This window comes from Euleptes europaea, chromosome 7, assembly GCF_029931775.1.
Source record: "Euleptes europaea isolate rEulEur1 chromosome 7, rEulEur1.hap1, whole genome shotgun sequence".
NCBI classification, from domain to species: domain Eukaryota; kingdom Metazoa; phylum Chordata; class Lepidosauria; order Squamata; family Sphaerodactylidae; genus Euleptes; species Euleptes europaea.
The window spans coordinates 78,216,310-78,235,694 of NC_079318.1; the positions used below are offsets into that span (position 1 = coordinate 78,216,310).

At 47.0% G+C, this 19,385-nt stretch overlaps 2 protein-coding genes across 4 annotated transcripts in view; both read left to right on the forward strand.

Annotated features, from left to right (window-relative positions):
• MAPRE3 (microtubule associated protein RP/EB family member 3) overlaps window positions 1-19,385 on the forward strand; it is a 39,059-nt gene that overhangs the window by 16,884 nt on the left and 2,790 nt on the right. The window contains exons 1-5 of one of the 3 annotated variants that reach the window (XM_056852375.1): window positions 8,291-8,461; window positions 14,977-15,104; window positions 15,359-15,504; window positions 16,091-16,292; window positions 18,210-18,361. In XM_056852375.1, the coding sequence (XP_056708353.1) occupies window positions 8,349-8,461; window positions 14,977-15,104; window positions 15,359-15,504; window positions 16,091-16,292; window positions 18,210-18,361 (741 nt within the window). In that variant the 5' untranslated portion in view covers window positions 8,291-8,348. Of the gene's footprint in view, window positions 1-8,290; window positions 8,462-14,976; window positions 15,105-15,358; window positions 15,505-16,090; window positions 16,293-18,209; window positions 18,362-19,385 lie in introns of those variants that run through there. The other 2 variants (XM_056852376.1, XM_056852377.1) reach the window with 2 other exon arrangements.
• EMILIN1 (elastin microfibril interfacer 1) overlaps window positions 1-19,385 on the forward strand; it is a 138,503-nt gene that overhangs the window by 8,532 nt on the left and 110,586 nt on the right. The gene's annotated exons all lie outside the window — the stretch shown is intronic.

The window sequence follows — 19,385 nt, forward strand, 5'->3', positions numbered from 1 at the left end:
CGTGGCTCTTGGCTAAATGTCCAAATATAGCAGGCTAATTTTTAAGTTGATAATTTTGTATGGCCCGGAAATGATGTTATAAATATCCAAATGGCCCTTGGCAGAAAAAGGGTTCCCCACCCCTGATCTAGATGTTTTGGCTGGGATCCTATACTTTAGTTCTGTTCATCTGTTGTAGAGGCATGCTGCAGAGCATACTTCCTCTGGTGCTAGGCACTTGCACAAGATCAGTGTTTCCCAAGGAACCCCAAAGTGCCTAGTGCAATAGGAATGTGCTTCACAGCAGAGGGTTGCCTATGCAGCAGACAAAGAGAAGTGCATGCAGAACAAAGTTGTACAATCAAAGCCACTAAATTGCAGAGGGGAACCTGCTATGGAAGCATATTTACCACATTAGTAAAGTATGTAGAGCTTTCTGCTCAGGATTGAAGGTGGGGTAGGAAATCCTGTTTTCCTTCAAGGGCTGGATTTGGACAATTCTGATCAGCTGCCCCTTATGCCAGTCACAAAAAACCTGACTGCACAGAGGAGGGAAAGGGCAACAAATCAGCTTTGGAACCAGAGCCAAATTTGTGTGGGAGTACAGGCGTGAGGGTGTTGGGAAATGAAGCTGCACTGCAGCAAACCACACCCCACCCTGGCACCTGCTCCTGTTTCTATGTACATCTGCACACAGGTTGCAAGGGCCTAGTTGTTTAGCAGGTACATCTTTCTCTAGCTGACCGTCCTCCAGTTGAAATTCCCATTTGGACAGCCCCACTCGATGCTTGTCTTAATGCTTCCAAGTGTTGGTGGTGCAGAATAAATAACTCATTAAAGCTTGCTCTGTTGCGAGGAACAGGAGGGTGAATCCAGCTTTGAACTCAGCGCTGGGCTGGAGTTGGGCTCTTTGCCGTTTCATCGGCCTTCAAAGTTTCATCAGCCCAAAGAATTTGCTAGCTCTGGAAAAGTTTTATTTTTTAGTGATCTGTTGTTTTACTTAGACTTCCAGTTTGCCTGAGTTCCATCAAGAGTCACCCCTCCTGGCTCAAACCCTAGGGTGCATAAGGGCCTAGGCCAACTTTTGCACTCTGAATATTATGATGCATAAAGGTATTGTTCAGCATAACTCTAAAACTTACAGCACCTTTAAACCAGGGGTGTCAAACATAAGGCCCACGGGCCGGATCCAGCCCCTTGAGAGCTCTTATCCAGGGTGTGAGCCAGCCGAGGCAAACCCCCCCCCCCTCGATCTGGTCTGGCGAAGCTTAGCCCGACCCGACCAAGTGACATTTATGTCATATCCGGCCCTCGTAACAATTCAGTTTGACACCCCTGCCTTTAAACCATTGTTTGCTTCAAGAAAGTATGCCATCTTTCCAGAGGCGGCCCTATTACAGGCAAGGTGAGGCAGTGGGTTTTAGATGCCATCGGTGGCAACAGAGTAGGAGAATGCATATTATCCTTGGGACACAATCAGTCGTCCTGCACAGACGAGTGTCTCTTGGTTCAGCTCATCTGTGTCTGTAGGTTTGCACAAGAGCCCTGCTGAATTGTGTCTCATGCATGCGCTATTTGTATTTTTGTTTTTGTGTAGGCTGGCTCCGCATCACACTGTTGCCATTGTTGTTGTGCTGACACAGTTGGCATATCCACCCCCTAAACTTGGGAATAGGCTGCAAGAGAGAGAGAGAGAGAGAAGTATAACTGTCTTTTGTCCACTTAGCATCCTCTGGAAATAAGCATGCTGTTCACATAAGAAACTAAGAACATCTATGCTGGATCAGACCAAGGCCCATCAAGTCCAGCAGTCTGTTCACACAGTAGCCAACCAGGTGCCTCTAGGAAGCCCACAAACAAGACAACCGCAGCAGCATTATCCTGCCTATGTTCCACAGCACCTAATATATTCGGCATGCTCCTCTGATCCTGGAGAGAACAAGCATGCACCATGACTAGTATCCATTTTGATTAGTAGCCATGGATAGCCCTATCCTCCATGAACATGTCCTCTCCCTTTTAAAGCCTTACAGGAATGTAACTCCCTGGAAACCATTTGTATGGCTGTGGTTGGGCCTGGGCTGGTGTGGCTATTTTCATGCCAAGGAAGGAGGTTGATAGGGTTGTTTTCCCTATTGGTTTCCCTACTCTCTCTTGGCTCCACACCCTCCACTTTGTGTCCTACTTAAATCACTCTCGCTATTGTGCATCCAGCGCCTTGTTGAGTTGAGCATCTTCAAGGTGACGGTGTCTTGAAAGGAAACGGGTGAAGGCTCCTGTTTCTACAGCTAACTTGGATGCAGCGGGACAGCAATTGTAAGCAGTGAATTAATGATCCTTTTATCAGCAGCTCATTGTACAATGTAATGGCAAAACATGGGATTCCAGGGATGGAATTAAATTAAAAGCATGCCATAGCTTTTAGTTTCGGTTAAACCTCCATGTGGAGGAGCAGCACATTTATGGTCATGTACACAACGACGCTTCCAGAGGGGCCGTCACATTAGCCTGTTACAGCAAACCAGAAAGGGAGTCTTAGGACACCTTAAAGACAGAACAGATTTATTGTGAACTAGAACCTATGCTATCAGATCTATGAAGTATTGCCCCTTATGTGGCAGAACAGATATGGATATGGAGGGGAGAAAACTGTTAACAGTGGGAATCAAAAGGCATTGTGTCATGTCTATGGGAAGCTCAAATAATAGACATTCCAAAACAGTAGTAATTTAATGCCTTTTTATACAGACTAACCAGCGAAGCATAGCAGAAAAGAGCAAGAGTCCAGTAGCACCTTAAAGACTAACAAAAATATTTTCTGGCAGGGTATGAGCTTTTGTGAGCCACAGCACACTTCTTCAGATACATAGTTAGAGAACTCTTCATTGGAGTGGATGTTCAGTACAAAAAGTGTGGTGGGGGGAAGAGGAGAGAAAATGTTTTCAGGGCATAATGGAAGAGGCCAAAGTCTATAGTTCATGTCCTTGAGATGGAGACCAAGAAGTGTTTCAGACTTGATTAGATTAGATGGTACTGGATGCAAAACAGATCAAAAGAGTTGGAAGAGGCCATACAGGCCAACCCCTTGCTCAATGCAGGATCATCTTAGAGCATCGTTCAGCCGCTGTGTGAAGACTGCCAGAGAGGAGGAGCTCACCACCTCCCTAGGCAGCCAATTCCACAGCTGAACTACTCTTACTGTAAATAATTTTTCCTAATGTCCAGCTGGTACCTTTCTACCTGTAATTTATAGCCATTATTGCGAGTCCTATCCTCTGCTGCCAACATGATCCCTGCCTCCTCTAAGTGTCAGCCTTTCAAATATTTAAAGAGAGCAATCATGTCCCCCCTCAACCTCCTTTTAATTCACAGGGGGACTCCTTTCCCTCTTTGAGAGTTTTTAACTGTATCTTACTCAAACTCATCAGCAGATTGAGGCCAGGTGAGATTCAGAGATTCCCAGGCAGTAAGGAGAGCCGGGACTGAGTGGAGAAGCTGAGTTGTATGGAAGGGGGCACCGGATCTTGATTGTGTGGCAGCAAAATAAATTTTTCCTAGTATAAACATTTGTAAGTCAGAGCTCACTTTATCAGATGCATGAACTCTTTGATGCAGCTGAAGCAACCTCTGACTCATGAAAGCATGACAGATTTTGTTAGTCTTTAAGGAGTCACTGGACTCCTGTTTTATGTTGCTCCTACAGACTAGCATGCCTACCCATCAGGAATTATCCACTATGCAGCTGCAACTCCTCTTCTTTTTTAGAGCTTTTGCTTCCCCCCAGTGGTTGTTCCCTCTGTGACATCTTTGTTAATACTGCGATTTATTTTCCATCAGCTTGTGCCAGGCCGTGGCTGAATTAAGTGGTTTTTCTGCTTCCCCTCACGCTGCTGCCATCCAGTCCTGTGTGCCAGTCCTCTTTTCCTTTCCTGGAGCACCAGCCCTGCTCGACACCAGTAACCTGAATGCTGCCTTTTAGGTCCTCCCTCCTTCACCCCTAGGGTTTGCCCTGTGTGGGGGTGGGGGGGAGACACTGCAGCGTTGAAGTCTGGAACTATGCAGCTACAATGGCAGCCAGGCTCGTATGTTCTGCCCCAGAGAAGGGCTCATAGGCTGGGAGCAATTATCTTCCCAAGTAATGTTCTTCAAAATTCTGACTTCAAGACTCCACGAGTGACAGGTGATTCCGGCAGCCCTCTCTGTTGCTGCTCCTGTGCTTCAGAGTGAGGAAGGCATTTTTAATGTTATTTTTGTGTTCTTATTAGCCTAGATGGATTTTTTTTTAAAAGGAGGGGATTACACATTGATAGATTAAGCTATTATGGCTAACAGAGGTATAAAGTGGAACCTCCATGTTTAGAGGCAGTATACCTCTGATATACCAGATGCTGGACAAAATCATCTCTTCACCTTTATGCGCTGCCTGAGAACTTCCAAAAGAAATGGCTAGCCATAACTGGAAGCAAAGTGCCAGTTTCCTTTCCTGGGACACCTAGATGGCTTTATCATAAGAAAGCATCCTGCTGTTCTGTGCAGGCCTATAATTTGACCATGGAGACCTTTCTGCAAAGAGCCTTTACTGCAAAGAGTCCTATTAGCTGTCCCTCTCCTCAGCTGTCTGTGGGGATTCTTGCTTTTTCCCCACCCCCTTTTACATCCACATGTGAATCAGTTGCTCATCCATGTCTAGCATTTCTCCAAAGTGGCATCCAAATAATTCCCTCCCCCTTCTCTGGCCAAATGGCATAGCGATAGCAAGCTGGAGTCAGCTCCCCCCATATGTCACATTCCACCCATGATGGCATGTACAGTAATTGCCCCATAGCAGCCCTGGAAGCTCCAGGGAAATCACCTGTGCTGCACAGCGATGCCCTCCTTTGGGCATGTTGGGAGTCAGAGGAGGAGGTGGCTCTTCTGGTGGAATTCCTTCCTTTCCTATTTGTCCTGAGAAGGGAGGGCTGCCAGCTGTGGCCCTGGAGGATGCATGTGATCTTTCAAAGTCCAGCAACTTAAAGCATATAAGGCTGTTCGTGGCATTTGCATGGGAACAGGCCTGCTCCTTCCTGGTGCCTCCCAAGCCATTTTTCCTCCTGCCCAGGGAAGGTCCAGAAACAGCAAGTAGGAAATCCTCCCTCCTTATTTTCTTTCATTTAGTCTTACCCACAACACAATGTAAATTGGCACGACCCGTCTAAAATAAAGCGGCAAGCTTCATGATACCTTTATTCTGGCTGCACTGCAGAAGCCTGTGCTCAGCATGTGACACACAGTTCTGCTTGTCCCATCTCTCAAAGGACCAAGCACATTTGGAGAGGGGTCGTAGATTTGGAAGGGGTCTTTGTGGGTCATCTAGTCCAACCCACTGCTTCATTCAGAGAACACAAAGCTAGAGCATCCACTATATCTGCCTTTCCAGCCTCTGCTTGAAGACCTCCGGCAAGGAAGAGGCCTCCCCATTCCCACCCCCATAATTGGTTGTGCTGTTGTAGTGGTAACCATGGCTTCTCTTAATGTTTCACTGCAGCTCTGTGGTACCTAGAAAGTCCCAAATTCAACTCCCAACATCTTAGGTGGCGAGTCCTGGGAAAGAGCTTCCTCTGTCCTAGAGCTTGGGAAGCAGTTGAGTGTCAGAGTTGACAACACTGGCCGGGTGGACCAATGGTCAGTCTATCTTGGTATATTCATGATACCCAAAAGGGCAGCTAAATGGATAAGAGGAATGGAGCATTCTTGTTTTGCAAAGAAAAAGCCTTAATTTATTTGCAGCTATTTCATTAGAGAAAACAATCCTGCAGACTCTTGTCACCTCTCAACTTGGGATGGAAGATTTGAGAAGCTCAATGTTCTGCCTGTTTGTTGATGCTGTACTTTGTGGTGCACTGGGAAGCCCTAACAGAGAACTAATTATCTTAGTCAGCAGCTACACTGTCCAGAGGGCCAAAGCTGACACCAGTACGGCAGCAGTGTGCCAGGTTTTCTGAGCACAGGCTTCTGCCAGCTTAGTTTTTGCTTCATGCCTCTTGCTGTGTGTAACTGGAACTCCTGGGAGAAATGTTTTCCTAATGTAGGTACCCTGAGCTGCAATGTGCACACTTGCATTCAGAGAGGCACTGAACCCAAAGATCTGGAGGGAATCTATTAAAATGTGGACATCCTGAAGCAGATTGGAAATATGAATATTCCATTTACATAATGGTTTGGCATACTGGAAAACATACAGCTGGTTCATAGAATCATAGAGTTGGAAGGGACCACCAGGGTCATCTAGTCCAACCCCAGCACAATGGAGGAAATTCACAACTACCTCCCCCACATACCCCCAGTGACCCATACTCCATGCCCAGAAGATGGCCAAGGTGCCCTCCCTCTCATGATCTGCCTAAAGTCATAGAATCAGCATTGCTGACAGATGGCCATCTAGCCTCTGCTTAAAAACCTCCAGGGAAAGAGCACTTACGGTACCACCTCCCGAAGAAGCCTGTTCCACTGAGGAACTGCTCTAACTGTTAGACATTTCTTCCTAATGTCTAGACGGAATCTCTTTTGATTCAATTTCAACCCGTTGGTTCTGGTCCGACCTTCTGGAGCTACAGAAAACAACTCGGCACCATCCTCTATATGACATCCCTTCAAGTACTTGAAGATGGTTCATTCCTACCTATCTTCAAGTACTTGAAGATGGTTCATTCCTACCTATTTTCTTGTATAGGCATGTGGTGTTGGGAGTGGATGAGACAGATGTTGATTTTTCTGACCTATGGTACCCTTCAGGACCTTCCCTTCTTTTTTCTGCATCCCAGCTTGGTGTGAGGATGTGCTTTGCTGTGGCTTTCTCTTCTTTGTGCATGAACAGGAGGGCTTGCAACTCTTTTTCTTGACTTGGGGTGGCTTCTCATACTCACTTTTTGAGATGAAGAAAGTTACTTTTTGGCATCTTCCCCATTATTTTTGTGAAGTGAGCATTTCTTCTGAAAGCATTCGCCACTGAGCGTGGTGAGCTTTTACCATGGATTTCTCATGCTGGGATGTTCAAGGGCCCTCTCGAATTATGCAAGTGTGAGAAAGTTCCACAAGAGGGTGTATTTAGAAGAGCATTTTACTGTGTCTTTACAGTAAAGACATGGTGAAGTCGCTCTTCTTTTGTGCGTGTGTCCTGAGCATAGCAAAAATGAATGAGGCCTGTGGTAGATCAGCATTTAAACAGTTTTGTTTGGGAGAAAAACACACCTCACTTTGCTGGAGAAGAACTTTCTTAGCTTAGTTTTGGAATGGAGCTTATGATGCCTGACATGGGTTTCATTTGGTGTATCATTCAAGCTGCTGTCATCCTTGCAAAGGGGAGATTGCTTTGGCCTTCCGTGACTTCTGGTGCATCTTCTCTGTCCTCCATTGAGATCACTCATAAGAGGTTTCTGATTCAGATGCTGTTCCTCATTCTGCTTCCCTCTGTGTCACCAAAAGTGGGCTCATTTCAGTTCCCCTGAGAGAGCAGTTCCCAAATTCTTTTCAGTCTCTGATATTCAGTGGGTGAATCAGAAGCTAAAGTGAGTTGGAAGAACGTTAACAATCTCGGGCAATATTGTGAGGCTTGGACAGTCCTGTCTTTTATCCAAGGAAAAGGTGAACATGAAAAGGGTTGCAGCTAGATTTAAGCCCAGTAGCACCTTAATGTCCAAGATTTTTGGGGTATAAGCTTTCAAGATTCAATGCTCCATCAAATATGACTTGGAATGGAGATCTCTTAGTCCTTATATCCCAGTCTGAAGGTGGTGGTGTTGTTGATGGGAAAGCCAAGAGCCACCTCCCAAACACGCACACCTCCCAAAGGCTCTTCCGGCTGTTTTGCAGGCCTTGCATTTCTAATACAAAGCTAAATGATCTTACAAAGGATTGGTAACCTTTTCAAACAGCTGGTTCTGCTCGCTGCTCGAGGTCTCCTTTGAGCTAGCAGCCTCACCAGACTCAAAAGAGGGGTGGGGGAGAGAAGTAACCCCCTCAGTCCACTGTGATTCTTTACCTCCCCCCAATCTCAACAGGGAGACCCCCAATTTGTGCCTGCAATTTCTTACCCTGCCACTTCTTTGTGGCTCTGGATGCCCCAGATCCCTTGGTGTGGGATCCCAGCACAAAGCACAAAATATTCCCAGCGCAAAGAGAAGTGAATGATGAAGTCGAAAATCATGCTTAGCTGCAGGATTAATTCCGGTTTGTGTTCCAGTGACCTGCAAAGGGTTAACTTGGCTTGGCCCAAGACTGGATTGTGACAGACCCCTCCTTCCTGTCCTCTTTTCTGTGCTAGAGCAGGGCAGCAATGTGCTGTGATCCTCCGCCAGTTCCTGCTTGCTCTGTTGCTGCTCCCTGGGTAGACCATGGCCCCAGTCAGAGTACGCTCTTTGCTGTCTCCTTCCTGCGGGTGCAGTGTGGAAGAGCAGGGCCTCGTCCCCTTCCGAAAGCACACTGTGCGGGAAGAGCGCTTCTACAGGTAGGTGCAATAAACCCTTGGTTCCTGGACCTCCCTCAGCTCCTGCTGTCTGCTGTGCTCCAAGGCAACTCTGGGTTGCCTCCACAGTGGCCCAGGAAGGCATTCTTCCCCACCCCTGCCAATTCTGCTGAGAGATCAAAGGCCAAGAGATGACAAGTCATGAATTTCTTGGGCCACTGTAAGACGCCCACAGGACATTGCTGGAGGCACTGAAAGAGGTTTGAGGGGAGGGTGCCAGTGTCCCGGGATGGGGTTCTTGTGAGGAAGTAGCTATGGTTTGGGGCTGGGTGGGATGCCATGAGTGTCAAAGAGGCTGCCGCATATTCATGAGATTCCAGGGAGACCTCTTCCAGCTTCAGGCCACATTCTCCGCTGCAGCCAAGGGAAGGAGCAGTGGAGTAAAAGGAGGTTCCCTGCATCTGCCCACAGGCAAGAGAATTTTGGGGATGGAATAATAAATAATGCAGCCTTTCCCTCCCCCCTCTGGTAATCTGGACTCTGCTGTGTTTTAAACAATCTCTGCTTTGCCAGCAGTAGTGAAAGTCTTTTTATCCCCTTAATCTGATTTGACCCAGCTGTTTCCCAGAGTGCCCCACTTGGGGGTTAGAGTCTGAAGGGAGGAAGAAAAGGTTTGTTTGAGAGCTTTACACAGCAGACGATAAGAGCCTGTTGGGTTTTGGAGTATTTGACAATGACCAAGGTGGCACCTAGTGTGGTGATGCGAGGGGCCAGTATTGCTACACTTTGGTTTCTCAGGCTGCATCAGCAGCAACAGCCCTAATTGGAATGGGATGGAGGGAGTAGAAGCTGCTGGATTTTTTAATGCATAGTTAAATTGTGGAACTCCCTGCCCCATGATGTGGTGATGGCTGCCAGCTTGGAAGGCTTTAAGAGTGGAGTGGACATGTTCACAGAGGAGAGGGCTATCCATGGCTACTAGTAAAAATGGATACTAGTTATGATGCATACCTATTCTTTCCAAGATCAGAGGAGCGTGCCTATTATATTAGGTGCTGTGGAACACAGGCAGGATAATGCTGCTGCAGTTGTCTTGTTTGTGGGCTTCCTAGAGGCACCTGGTTGGCCACTTTGTGAACACACTTTGTGAACACACTGCTGGACTTGATGGACCTTGGTATGATCCAGCATGGCCTTTCTTATGTTCCTATGTTTTTAAGTTTGTTTGGGTCTTCCTTGCAAGATATTAAAACTTCCTTGATATAATGGGGGATTTCAGAAAATTTGTACGTTTTGCAGATGTAGAGAATGCACATTTGTCAGTGCTCTGTAGAAGGACAGTAGTTCTTTTTTGATGCTGTTGGTACCTTTGGTTGTGCTGATTTCCTGTTTGGGAATTTAGAGTTTACTTGGCCTAGGGCTTTTTGACTCATGAAGTAGGTGAGTGAAAGAAGGTCTGAAGGTATAGCTGCGTGCCAGTTCTAAGACTCTGCATATATGCAGACTAATGAAGTCTAGTTTCAGTCAGAAGCTGCTCACAAGCCCAGGCCTGGTCCAGAAATTAAGCAAGTCAAGATATAAAACCAACCAACCACATTTAACACATTGGGGGGAAACTCCTAGAAGCTAGATGATGTATTTTCTAGCTGATCGTTTCATATGTTTTAACAGGTAATCAGTAGAAAATAACAGGAGCCCAGTAGCACCTTAAAGACTAACAAAATTTCTGGCAGGATATGAGCTTTCGTGAGTCACCGCTCACTTCTTCAGGTACAGCTAGAATGTGAGTCCATCTATCCTTAAGTAAAGAGAAGTGAATTCAGGCACCCAATGGCAATAGCAAGTAAATTCCATTAGCAGGTGTGATTGGATATGCAGAGGGATTGTAATATGCAGAGGGGTAGTCGAGAAATCAGCATTGGTAATGAAACATGAATCCCAGGTCTCTATTCAATCCAGGAGAATGCATAGTCATGAGCTTCATTATCTGTTTGTGTTGTCTGTCTTGGAAAGCTAAATACTTGATTTATACTGAAAGCACTCATTACACAAGATCACTGTTCTAACAAAGAAGGGGACTGGGAAAGCCAGCATGGTGTGGTGGTTAGTGTTATACTAGGATCTGGTAGACCCAAGTTTGAGTGTGCTGTGGAAGCTTGTTGGGCGATTTAGGGGGCAGTCACAGACTTAGCCTGACCTACCTCATGGGGTTGTTGTGAGGGTAAGCTGTAGGAGGGGAGAGGCCCAGATGGGGATAAAAGTGGACGTCTCTTGCCTTGAAAACCCTACGGGGTCGCCATAAGTCAGCTGTGACTTGACAGCACACCACACACACACACAAATGAAGTAAATAAATGAAATAAAAAGTGAACAAGGATTCCTTGTCAAATGGTTCAGGATGACACTGCTCAACATCATGCAAGGGAGCCTTTTGGATCTCATAGCTCGGTCATTAAGGCAAACGTTTGGATTGTACAGCTGGGACTTAATGGTAACTTGGCAGTGGGAAAGCAAAGCAAGTAGCCTGAACTTGTGTTTTCCAGTGCTGGGCCTGCCCTTGTTTCTTGTTGGACTGACTTGGCAAGGTCTAAGTCTTAATTTTTGCAACTAATACAGGCACACAGGTAGGACTATGTGCCAAAGACACCGTAATGCTGCTGTATTGCAATGTTGGCTGGCTTGCTGTCAAAGAACGAGTTGCTGATTGTTCTAGTGCCAGTGAAATGTAGCGGTTGCTGGAGTAGGATTGGAGAGACCAAATTCATATCCTCACTTAGCCAATAATTCCTTTAATTACTTCAGGTTGGGGGAGACGTTTCCCCCCCGCAAAGGCTTAAAAAAAATCTCTCAGGAAAATTTGGAGGGGCACTGAGGGTGAGGAAGGAACCTCTTACAAAATATTGTCTCTCTTGGAATGAGAAAATGCTACACACATGAACACATGAAGCTGCCTTCTACTGAATCAGACCCTTGGTCCATCCAAGTCAGTATTGTCTACTCAGACCGGCAGCTGCTCTCCAGGGTCTCAGGCAGAGCTCTTTCACATCACCTACTTGCCTAGTCCCTTTAACTGGAGATGATGCCAGGGATTGAACCTGGACCTTCTGCATGCCAAGCAGATGCTCTCCCACTGAGCCAAAGCCCCAAGCTTTGGAAGATGCTTTGTAAGACAAGGGTTTTCACACTTAGAAATGTATATTATGAAAAGGTTTGAGGACTTCTCCACTTTGTCCAGTGGAAAAATTGGGGAATTTGAGGAAGTATTGGGGGGGGAATAATTTGACAAAATATGTTTGCTTTTTTCAGTGAGAAAAAACGTGTCTTACAAAGCATTCCACTGATTCCAAGTGTGTGCGTGTGTGTGCATGCTGTAAAGTCACAGCTGACTTATGGTGACACCGTAAGGCATTAAAGGCAAGAGACGTTCAGAGGTGGTTTTCCATTGCCTGCCTCCACGTGGGCTGAGAGAACTGTGACAGGCTTCATGTGTACAGCATGAACAAATCTGAGGAGTTTATCTGTTTCTCTAAATTGGGGAATTTGGGGGAACACTGAAAAAAAACCACTTTTATACTGTACACATAGACAAAATTTTGAAGGTTTTTTTTTGTTTAAATGTAAATAATTTTGGCAACAATATGCTTTAATGTGTTTATTAAAGAGTTCAATATTTTCAGTGCTCTAAAGTTTAGCTTAATATCCAAACATGCTGTCAGTCCTATTTACTGTGCCCTGGTCCAAAGGAAATCTCTGTCCAAGTAATATATTTTTGTTTACTACATAATTTGTTTTCTACCTTCAGCTTTTATTTTTCCTACCTCTCAGATGGCAGGAAATTAAAGATGTAAAGAGGATACAGAAATTTGCAACTCCTTGTCAAGTCCTAAGTGTACTTGCAATTTTTCTTATGGAAAATGAGAATTTTTATACTTCTAAATTCCATAAATAGTGCAGTTTTATATATTTTAAACTATGCATTTCATGTTGTTCAACCAGTAAACGAAGTTGAGGTTTGATATCAAAGCAAATTCCTAGGCAGGCATTTTGTCATTGGCGAACGAACAACCTGTGACTGTGGGGTGGAATTTGGGGACAGGGAGAAGGCCCAGAGGAGGAAAGAAGCCTCCCAAAATAGGAAAAGGGATGAGAAATCACACTGACATGCTGTTATGGTACCACGTCTGATTTCTCTTGCACTCTTTTTAGAGGAAGGGAGATTAGGAGAGAGGGGTCCAGCAGCTACTAAGCTGCTTATCGACCATTAAATGAAGTGCCTTCACCCTGCTGGGGGAGGGATTGAGGGATCTGCATTCTGAGGTCAGTCCTGCCCGTGGAACGAGGAGCAGGCCTTTCTTTTCAGGTCAGACCTCAGAAGCCACCCCAAGATCAGCCAACAGCCCACTTCAGTGTAGAAAACCACAGTGAAGCCTGCCTTGCCTTGTCTTCACCCTCTCCCTCCCCTTTTGACCAAGTAGAATGGCAGCAGAGAAGGTAGCCGTTGAAGCCCAGCCTGGCTCCAGTCCCTGCTCAAGAGGCAGAACTGTTGAGATGGTCCCTCAGGAAGTACAAACATCTCCTGCTTGTCCCAGGGGGTGGTCTTTTAGGTGTGATCAAAGCAGCTGTTTTGGAGCGACAAAGTAGAAGATGGATTGACCCATGAGACACAGTGCTCCAGGAAGTTGCCTTGCACACACAGCTTCCCAGTTGGATTAACAGGAGGCGCAGTCCACCAGGCAGCTCTCCTTTGCAAGCCCCACTGGAATGGGCAAGAGCAATTATTGTGCAGCATATTCTCTTTCCAAAGGCCTTCGTATGTACAAGACACCTTCTTGGAGGCATTTCTTGCAAAAAAATTCTTTTGCGCTGTGTTCAAGAAAGGAAAGGCTAAATACTGCCAGGGATCCAAATGGAAGAGTTCTGCTTGGCGTTCTACCAACTGCAGCTGGTCCCAACAGCAAATGCATTTCCTTTTGAGTCAGAAGAATTTTTCCTTTGGTCTTCCTAGTTTCATCACTGAGCATGCCTGAAGCATGTTCACCTCTGTGAGGCCTAACCCCAACACCAATGTCTCCACCCTAGAGCAAAGGTTGCTCTGACTGCTGAGTCTTAATTCATCAGCCCCTTAAACCTGAAAGCAGTCGTCCCATTTCCTGGGAAATGGATGTGCCACTGGGAATGCCCCCCTTCTTTCATGTAGTGGAGCGGTAGAAGCCTTCTCTGATCAGTCAGTGCTAAGTCATAGTGACTCAGACATATTCATGCTGTATATTTGGAATGTTATGCTTCCAGTAGGCCCCAGACTCAATCCCAACATTTTCTAGCTGCAGGGTTGGCAAGGACCAGTGGGGTCCTTTGATTGCTCATGTCAGTTGAAGTATTGGTTTGCTTATTTTACTATATTTTATTTAAAATGATTTTATTTAAAATGTTTCTGTGAAACATGTATTTGAGACGGTTTACAGAAAACGTAAAGCAATAGAACATTTTCCTATAAAAGCAGCATGCAGGAATCACAAACAAAGCAGCAGGTAAACTACTCAAATCCCACAGAGAAATTAAAGACAACCCCAATAAATCCCACTTATAGCATAATCAGCTCAAGGAGAACAAACCCATCTTTGCATGGCACTGAAAAGGTAGCAAAGACCATGCTGGGTGGATGGCCTTTGAGAGGGAGTTCTGTAATTGGGGCACACTACAGAGAAGGCCCTCTTCCTAGTAGCCCCCCACCCATGTTCCAGCAGACTGAAGCCCTGCTCACAAGTTACCATGAATGCACATGTGTCTTGCATGTATGTGCGTACCCCTGTGTGTAATGAAACTGGGGACAAGTACCTAGATAAACATCTAGTTTTAATCACACATTCAGCTGTACACACATTGAATGTAACATGACAATTACTAAGCATATGTATAAGGAAAAATCGAGTGTACACCCTGCATGGATTGTACGTGCATTCACTGTAACTTGTGAACAGGGCTAGGGACTGAAGGAGAAGGGCCTTGGGGTTGTCTCAGCTGCTAGGTAAGTTAATATATGTAGAAGTGGAGTAGACAGTAGTAAACTAGTTGGACCAGTGGCCTGGCATTGTATAAGACGGCCTCGTGGCTTTCTCCAGCAAGGTGTAGTAGTTAAGAGCAGTGGTTTGGACCAGTGGACTCTAATCTGGAGAACCAGGTTTGATTCCCCACTCCTCCACATGAGCGACGGAGGCTAATCTGGTGAACCAGGTTGGTTTCCTCACTCTTCCACATGAAGCCAGGTGGGTGACCTTGGGCTAGTCACAGCTCTCTTAGAGCTCTCGATGCCACCTACCTCACAGGGTGTCTGTTGTGTGGGGGAAGGAAAAGTGATTGTAAGCCGGTTTGATTCTTCCTTAAGTAGTAGAGAAAGTTGTCATATAAAAACCAACTCTTCCTCCTCCTCCTCTTCCTCCTTGCAGCATACTGCAGTCTGAATTGTACATGCAGAATGAATGGCTGGTCCTGCCTCCTGGGCAGGGGCTGAACTTTAACCTTTTGCTTCCTGATCAATGTTCTCTCCCTTTCTTGTGCAGTTGGGGCATGGCCGTCAATGTGTATTCCACATCTGTGACTAGCGAGAACCTGAGTCGCCATGACATGCTAGCATGGGTCAACGACTCCCTGCAACTCAACTACACCAAGATCGAACAGCTATGCTCAGGTACTGTGAGGGATCAGAAGGGAGTCGGGGATGGGGTAACACAGCTGCCCTGGTAGCAGCTTTGTGGCAAGCGGAAATCCACTAGGCTTTGAGCAATGTTGCTAGGAATTAAGAGACAGATGCTGAGCCAGAGGGAAAAGAAAAGCCCTAAAATAATGCAACTTCCTAGTCAGGAAGTGAGGAACGTGTGTGAAAGCCAGCTTATTGCATGCCTGTCTGTCTTTCTGTCTCTGTATTCCCCCTCTCCCCTCCAGGTGCTGCTTATTGCCAGTTCATGGACATGCTGTTCCCAGGCTGCATCCATTTGAGGAAGGTGAAATTTCAGGCCAAGTTGGAGCATGAGTATATCCACAACTTCAAAGTGTTGCAGGCGGCCTTCAAAAAGATGGGTGTGGACAAGGTGGGTTTATTTCTTTGTTAAAACCCCACCTTTCCTCATGGTTCAAGGTGAACACTGGAAAAGCTTTATAAATGCTAATAAATAATGTGTGTGTAAAGTGCCGTCAAGTCACAGCCAACTGATGGCAACCCAGTAGGGTGTTCAAAGCAAGAGACTAATGGCGGTGGTTTGCCATTGCCTTCCTCTGCATAGAGACCCTGGACTTCCTTGGTGGTCTCCCATTCCAAATACTAACCAGGGCTGACCCTGCTTAGCTTCTGAGATCTGACAAGATCAGGCTAGGCTGGGCCATCCATCAGGTCAATTAATAATAGCTATGACTTCTAAATCCTTGTTTTTTAGTGTAGTGTTGTTTTCTTTTTTTTTTCATAGTTACATTTCTCAAGCTATCACGTCAGCAATTCTAGTTCTCCATGAAGGTTGTTCCTGTTCCTAAAGGTTGCCCGCATTCTTGCCCATTGAACATTTCTGTTCTTTGAATGGGGTTGGGGGTTGGGGTTGGGGTTGGTAAACTTGAGAGGGACTTCACGCAGAAGCTTGGTAACCGTCTCCTCTCCCTTCCAATTATGGACTTGTGTGGCTGCAGATTATCCCAGTAGAGAGGTTGGTGAAGGGGAAGTTCCAAGACAACTTTGAGTTCATTCAGTGGTTTAAGAAATTATTCGACGCCAACTATGACGGGAAGGAGTACAATCCATTGCTGGCAAGGCAAGGCCAAGATGTGGCCCCCTCTCCAAACCCAGGTGATCAGAACTTCAACAAACCCAAGAAACCCATTGGCACTGCAGGTAATGTTGCAGGAGAGGGCTGGCACCCCAGGATCCCGCCTCTAGCATGACCTCAGCTCCCTGGCATCCAGCTTGGCAGTTCCTGGGGGCACACAGGGCGGGCAGGGAGGTGAGAGCCCAGCTCTGTCAGCTTGGGAAGTAGCAATCTGCTGTGTGGCATGTGGACTTTGGAGGGGTGCTGAGAAGTTCTCTGGTGGCCAGAAATGCAAGAGCATCAGACTCACCCAGCCAGGCCTCTGCCTACCTTTTCCTGAGGAGACTACACATCCTCGCATGCTGCTATGCTTGAGTGGGTGGAGACTGATTGCATTGCATGCTGGCTCCTGTGGTCCCTTGGGCAATAGTAAGGTCTGCCTCTGTTTGGAATCTCTAGCTCAGCCCCACTACCTGCTCTGGGCTTGGAGAAATTTGGAACTGGGACCCACCGATCTGGCCCTGCAGCCCTGGACAGGTTTTGCCTGCACGGATGAGTGACTTGCTATGCAAGCCAAGGCCCTGCCTTCGTGTAGCTTCTCTGGCTGCTCCTTAAAGTTTGTAAAAGTGCTTTCCCGTCTTCCCTGTTCCCTTCCCAGCACCTAGTGAGGAGTTATGTGGTCTCAGCTGGACAGGTGAAGTGGAGGGCTGAGGCCAAGAGTGTGGCTTATGCAAAGCCACTCAGTTGCTTGATCTTAGGAGCCCTGGTTCCAAGACCTGTGAACTGCAGAGCCTCGAAGCTCCTCTTCAGAGGTTTAGCACTGGCTGGTCTGGGATGTTTATTACTAGTAAATTTTCTGTCCTGCCCTTTGTGCTGGGAGGGGCAATTCACCCAATTCACCCAAGTTCCCTGGGAGCTTTTCCACATCCAGACCCACCATCCTTTGTGGGTGTCTGCGTCTCCCAGTCCCCTTGATCTTAATAAGAGAATAAGGCTCCCCCCCCACACACACACACACACAGGCCCAGTTCTTCACAGCCTCCAGAATGGTTCTGGAGTTGGATCTCTGCCAACACTGAACCACTTCCTGCTTCTCACGATGGTGGTGGCAGTTCCTCTTGGTCTGTTATAGAAAGGCATTCCCAGTGTGTCTATATGAGATGGGGGGGCAGGCTGAGGCCAAACGAAGTGGAGCCTTTGGGCTGAACAGGGCTCAAAGGTCAGCTTTGACCTCATTGAAGTTGCTGCCCTAAGGAGAGAAAGTGTCTGCCTTGTGCTGAGTCATCTGGTGCTGAGTGGTTCATTGGAGTGACTTGCAGTCATCCCATGACGGGTACAGGTGCCTGCATCTGCCTCCTGAGTAGAGAAGAAGGTGTGCTTATGAATGGGGTGGTGGAAGGCTAGGAAATTGCATAATGAAAGCAGCCTCTAAGTTCTGCATGGCTCTGCCCAGCTGGGCCTGCTCGCTTCTGTGTGTGACGGTGGCAGCACCCTTTGGGACAGTTTGGGGCTGGCTGAGGGAATAGTGGGGGGATGTGACTCCTTTTCCCTGCATGTAGCTTTATGCTGTCTATTTTGGTGATTATGGTGGTGGTTCATCTGTGCAAAAAGGATAGGCCTCTGATCTGGTGGGGTGGGTATTAGGCAAAGTGGATAGGACTTCCTTTTGCTGTCAAGGGTCAGTCTTGAATCCCCATGGTGTGGGAAGGGACCCCAGAGTGAAGAAGCACCTGTCTGTGTGTCTTTCTCACTGGCGATGTGGAAGAAAAAGAGGCCTGGTTTTGGCTGATCTTCCTCTTCTCTGTTACCCAAGTGGTCATCACTTTTTTGCAACCCGTACAGGGGCTCTGACTGTGCATGTACACACATGCACATTCTTCTCTCCCCACCCCAAAGTGTGTCTCAGACTTGCACCTGGAAGGATCTAGCCTATTATTGTTGGGGCTAGTCAAGTCAGGGGACTTATAGTAACTTCTCTTTCTCTCTCTGGCTTCTTCACAAAGTCCCGCAGAGAACCTCCCCGACAGGCCCTAAGAACTTGCAGAATCCAGCCAGGATGACCATTGCTCCCAGCAATATTGTACGGAAAAACACTCCTTTGGCCCGGAACGGAGGCAGCGAAGCCGATGCACAGATCCTGGAGTTAAACCAGCAGGTGCGGGGTGGGGATGGTACTGTTTGGTTTCTCAGAGGAATGTGAAAAGGATGTGGAAGGGAGGGGGTTGTCCCCTTAGGGCAGCCTGGTGGATCGCGGAGAGACCCCCTCCGCTCTCAGACACAGCCATGTGGTGAGGGGTGTGCTCAGCTGGATGTCAGGATGAAGGCAATCCTCTGCCTACCCCCCCCCCCCCGTGTTACTGCCATACTGTAATGGTTCCTTTGCCAAAACTCAAAAGGTAGCGGTTGGGCTTACTCTTCTGCTTACACAACAAGTGGCTCTGCTTGGCTCCTACCCTCGAGAGGTCCTATGGCTCAGTGGCAGAACACATGCTTGGCACGCAGCAGGTCCCCGTTCAGTCTTTGGCAAGTCCAGTTCAAGAAGGCTTGAAACAGGCTCTCTTGCCATATCTTCAAATCACTTGCTTGGCTGCTCACCTGTTGAATTTCCTATAGGTGCATTAGTAGCTACTAACAAGCTGGTGCTCTCTTGTCCTTGCAATTCTTGGGCTGCTTCGCTGTGTGGAATAAGTCGACGCATTTTCAGTGTTAACGGGTGGGGCAGCCACATGCATGTCGCCTATGAAAATGCACTGTGCTGAGCAGCAGTAGGTTCCAGTTCCCTGCAGGGTGTGTGTGTGTATAAATGGACAACGTGTGGCATAATGCATGGGGAGGGGCCGTAGCTCAGAGGTAAAGCATCTGCTTGGCATGCAGAAGGTCCCAGGTTCAATCCCTGGCATCTCCAGTTAAAGGGACTAGGCAAGTAAGTGATGTGGAAGACCTCTGCCTGAGATCCTGGAGAGCCGCTGCTGGTCTGAGTAGACAATACTGACTTTGATGGACCAAGGGTCTGATTCAGTATAAGGAAGCTTCATGTGTTCATGTAGTTGCTTATATGTTATGGGACAGAGTGGACGTCTACAGTATGGTCATCCCAAGGATCTTTATTGAGACTAGAGCTAGTTAACAGTTATAAATTACTAGGAGCCAGGTAAAGACCAGTCTGAGGATAGACTGCC